Genomic DNA, 4747 nt, shown 5'->3' with positions numbered 1-4747 from the left:
GTGCAGTGTCCCGGGCCACGGCAGGCCCCGCGCACACCTGTCACGCCCGGCGCGCCCCCGGCCGGCACGCGCGCGGCTCACGCAGCTCGGGACGCGGGAGGCCCGGGCTGCCGAGTCCCTCCCGCCGCGAGGCGCCGAGGGCTGGGCTGAGCCGGGCGGCCGCGTGGGTGGCCGTGGCGGGCGGCTGTGCGCGGGGGTCGCAGGTGCATCTAGGGCGGGTCGGTGGCCTGGGGGGCGCGTGCCTGTGGGCGCTGGGCCGTGGGTGGCAGGTCTAGGCTTGGGGGCGGCCGGGGGCGCCTCTGGGCGCTGCGGATGGGGGTGAGCCTGGAGGGGCCGTGGGGGGAGCACGGAGCCTTCTGGAAGGCGGCCAATCGCGGCTGACTAGGTTGTGTGGGGGCGGAGAGGGGGTCTCTGGGCGCTGATCGTCGTCGGGGTGCCAGGTCGCGGGGCGTCGGATCGTGGCCGTATCTGGGAGGGGGAGGAGTTTATGCGGCGGCCTCGCTGGAGGCGTCCACCTGGGAGTGCGGACCTGGACAGTGGGGGAGGGGCAAGATGTAACGGGCTGGGGGAGGGTGTGTGGGACCTGTGTTCCTGAATGGGGCTGTGGCTGAGGGTGGCTGAGGCACTGCCGGATCTGGGCTTTGGGGGACGGGGCTGCCCCTCGCTCAGGGAGCTTCCCTCCACCTCTCCCTGCACCCCCAGACATGCTGCTGCTCAAGAAACAGACGGAGGACATCAGCAGCGTCTATGAGATCCGGGAGAAGCTCGGCTCGTGAGTGTGTGTGTGTGTATGTGTGTGCGCGCGCGCGCGTGTGAGTGAGAGTGAATGTGTGTATCTGTGTGGGGGGATGGGTGGCATGGGACGGGGAGGGCTTCCCCATCTCCTTCGGCTAAGGGGGCCCTTCTCCCTCCCCGCCTCTGCTCTCGCGCCCCGCCCTCCTCCTCGCCTTTCCCCTCCCTTCCTGCCTCCCCCTCTGCCGCAGGGGCGCTTTCTCCGAGGTGGTGCTGGCCCAGGAGCGGGGCTCCTCACACCTTGTCGCCCTCAAGTGCATCCCCAAGAAGGCCCTTCGAGGCAAGGAGGCCCTGGTGGAGAACGAGATCGCGGTGCTCCGCAGGTGTGCGCCTCGCAGTGGCTGGGAGCCTCCTGGGGTGGAGCGCCCTGCCTCCTCCGTGTCCCCAGAAAGGCCTGGCCGGGGGCTCTGCCTTGCTGGACCGGCAGGGGCGGCCCGTGGTAGGGTAGGGGGCAGGGGCGGGAGGAAGAGAAGAGGGTGAAGGGCTTCCCTGGGGGTCCAGAGGGGGCCGTGGCGGCCCGTAAGGGGCTTTTTCTTGCCGTTGCAGGGTCAGCCACCCCAACATCGTGGCTCTGGAGGACGTCCACGAGAGCCCTTCCCACCTCTATCTGGCCATGGAGCTGTGAGGAGGGCGGGGTCAGGCGGGGGTGGGCGGGGCCGGGGGGCCGGGTCAGCTGAGCCCCTGCCCCCCCAGGGTGACAGGGGGCGAGCTGTTCGATCGCATCATGGAGCGCGGCTCGTACACGGAGAAGGACGCCAGCCACCTGGTGGGCCAGGTCCTTGGTGCCGTCTCCTACCTGCACAGCCTGGGCATCGTGCACCGAGACCTCAAGGTGCCTCTGCCCTCCTGCCCGCCCACCCAGGCCTTGCCCCGCGTCCCTGTGCACCACGGGTCTGGGGGACTTGCGGGCGCCCAGCCCCGGGGACCACGCCACGGCTGACCCGGTGTTCTCTCTGACATCGGTGTGTCACAGCCTGAGAACCTCCTCTATGCCACGCCCTTCGAGGACTCCAAGATCATGGTCTCTGACTTTGGCCTCTCCAAAATCCAGGCTGGCAACATGCTAGGCACCGCCTGTGGGACCCCGGGCTATGTGGGTAAGTGAGGGGGGTGCCCCGAGGCTCGCCGGGGGCCGGGGTACCCTGTGGGAGCCGAGGTGCCAGGGGCAGGGCAGGCGGTGGGCCACTCCTGGGGTGCACTAGGCTGAGCCCGGCAGCACTGAAGGCGTGCTGTGCGTGTGCGCGGGCGTGCGTCTGTCTGTCTCTGGCCCCCAGCCCCGGAGCTCTTGGAGCAGAAACCCTACGGGAAGGCCGTAGATGTGTGGGCCCTGGGTGTCATCTCCTACATCCTGTGAGTGACCACTGGGAAGGCTCTTCTTCTGCCTGCCTGCCCCCTGCTGGGTTGGGGAGGTTTGGACAGCTGGGTGATTCATCTGTGGGTGCCAGGCTGTGTGGGTACCCCCCCTTCTATGATGAGAGCGACCCCGAACTCTTCAGCCAGATCCTGAGGGCCAGCTACGAGTTTGACTCTCCCTTTTGGGATGACATCTCAGAATCAGGTGAACTTGAGGCTGACCCCAAGCTCAGGGAGCGGGGAGGGCCGTGGGGCCGTGGGGATGGGGCGGGCTGACCTGGTTTCCCTGTCCCAGCCAAAGACTTCATCCGGCACCTTCTGGAGCGAGATCCCCAGAAAAGGTTCACCTGCCAGCAGGCCTTACAGCATCTTTGGTGAGCGGGACCCCTGCTGAGCTGTCCTGGCGCCAGAGGGTCCACACCCTCAGAGACCCCCACCCCTCACTGACCTTCGGCCTTGCCCTAGGATCTCCGGGGATACGGCCTTTGACAAGGACATCCTGGGCTCAGTTAGTGAGCAGATCCAGAAGAATTTTGCCCGGACCCACTGGAAGGTCAGTGTGGGGAGGGGCCTGGGGACGCGGCTCAAGGCTGCCCGCCCCGTCCGTCAGCCTCACGAGGATGGTCTGGGCTGCCGGTGGTCTTTACGGTCCTCGAAGTCTTGGGACCAGGGCCGGGACACGGCCTGACACCCCTCTCCCTGCAGCGAGCGTTCAATGCTACCTCCTTCCTGCGCCACATCCGCAAGCTGGGGCAGAGCCCGGAGGGGGAGGACGCCTCGGGACGGAGGGTGATGAGCCACGGCCACCCGGGCCTCCGCACTGGCCAGCCCCCCAAGTGGTGACACCCAGGTGCGTGGGGGTGAGCCCTGCGCCCGCGGGGACCTGGCTCCTCGCTGAGCTCAGGGGGTGGCAGGCCCCATGTGGCCAAGAGCTCAGCAGGGTGGACCCCACAGAGTAGCGGGCTGAGGGCAGAGAGCACCGAAAGAGGGGAGGGGCCGGGGTCCCCAAGAAGTGGATGAGACAGAGAGGTGGGGGGCAGGCCATGCCGCTGGCGTGAGGGTTCTCGAGGGGCCCAGTGAGCACCTCTGCTGAGAGCCTGGGCTGGGAGCAGGGGGCGCAGGGCAGGCCAGGGGCGCCTCCTGACTGCCCCCTTCCCTGTGCTTCTCTCTTCTTCTCCACCCCAGGCTGAGCGCACGGACCCCCAGACTCCCTTCCAATGGACCCTTTCAGTCCCCCCCACCTCCCCCTCCCACCCCAGGGCACCTCTGCGGTAGAGCTTGAGCCCTGTGGGTGTGGTGCAGGGCACTGGGGTGGGCGCTGTTGGGGCACGTCCACAGACTTCCCTCCCCTGTCGCTGCCACACCCCGTCTAGAGACCAAGAGGCCCAGGGGCTGTCCTTCCCGTGCTGTTCTGTGCTTTGCTGACTGTGGGTGGTCCTGCTTGTGTCGTGGCCCTCCAGCCCCCCTCCAGTCTTCCCCAAATCAATAAAGACAGACAGAGCAATGGGCAGTGGTGAGCTGGGGGGAGGGATGAGGGCTGGGAAGGAAACCAAGGAGGCAGGCCACCTCGCCTGTCACCACCCGAACTTCTGCTCCCCCCATCACAGCAGACAAGCTCCGGGTTGTCCAAGAACTTCCTGTCCCCACTCCCCGACGTGCCGGCAAGAGGCAGCCGAGCCGGCCAGCTCTGCCACCCTCGAGGTTGGCCTGCGTGTGGCTCTGGGGCCCTGGGCCGGGCTCAGGGGCGAGTGGAGCCCCGGGTGCTGTAGCCAGGAGGGCAACCAGAGTTCCGGGCTGTCTTCACCCCCCTCCCTGCCCCCCCCTCCGTCTCCCTTCCTTCCCCTGCTTCCCGTGGCCGTGGCCAGACAGAGCATTCCCAGAGCACGCCTTGCACCGAAAGGCTCTGCCGCCCGTCTCTGAGGCTGGAGGAGGGGCCCCTCGGCCAGGAGGGGGCGCTGCTGGGGCCTCAACCCCTGTGCTGGGTCGTGGCTTTGGCACCGCTGGGCTCCAGGCCCTGGGGACCCCGGGCTGGGTGGGTCGTGGCTTCCGGTGTGAAGAACGGTGGCTGGTCTTCTGGTCTGTGCAGCCCCTGCCCCTCACACCCCCATTCTGGATTGGGTAGGGCTCCAGAGCCCGGCCTTGCTGGGCGCCAGGCCTTTACTGGCTCCGCTCGGCCTTTGTTCTGCGCCCATGAGGGGAAGGCTCCTAGGGCCTCTCCTTGGCCCCGGTCAGGGCAGAAGCAACACCCTCACGGTTCTGGCTGAGCTGGCCACCCCTTTGTCCCACCGTCACCCCTGCCCACTGGTCCCTGCCAGCCTGCATCGCAGAGCCTGCTGGAGAAGACACCTCTCCACGTCGACCTTTGGGACCTGAAGGGAGATGGCGAGGCCCAGAGCAGGGCTGGCCTGGGCCTCGGGGGTGGGGCTGGAGCAGGGGCCGGGCTTCCGCTGAGGAGGGTAGCCACGTACAAGTCCCTCTCCAAGTCCCTCTCCGGAGTTCTCCTCCCAGCATCCTCCCACCCCCTTCCGTGCACAGCCGCGCAGGCCCCTGAGCCCGGGGCAAGTCCCGAGGGGTAGGCAGCTTCCCCCTCTGTCCCCACGGC

General features: G+C 68.2%; 1 protein-coding gene across 1 annotated transcript; it reads left to right on the top strand.

The window, feature by feature from the left end:
* Nucleotides 1–702: 702 nt before the first annotated feature.
* Nucleotides 703–2988, top strand: PNCK (pregnancy up-regulated nonubiquitous CaM kinase; the record flags this gene model as incomplete). The annotated part of the gene is made up of 10 exons (XM_082864882.1): nt 703–772; nt 984–1115; nt 1339–1413; nt 1486–1624; nt 1766–1889; nt 2067–2142; nt 2238–2350; nt 2441–2519; nt 2611–2698; nt 2851–2988. Exons 1-10 carry the CDS (start codon nt 705–707, stop codon nt 2986–2988), a joined length of 1032 nt encoding a protein of 343 aa, XP_082721008.1. The 5' UTR covers nt 703–704.
* Nucleotides 2989–4747: the final 1759 nt, after the last annotated feature.

This window comes from Leucopleurus acutus, assembly GCF_964270905.1.
Source record: "Leucopleurus acutus genome assembly, chromosome: X".
In the NCBI taxonomy this organism is placed as follows: Eukaryota; Metazoa; Chordata; class Mammalia; order Artiodactyla; family Delphinidae; genus Leucopleurus; species Leucopleurus acutus.
Note: the sequence above shows the minus strand (reverse complement) of the source record. Positions and strands in the feature narration are given on the sequence as shown.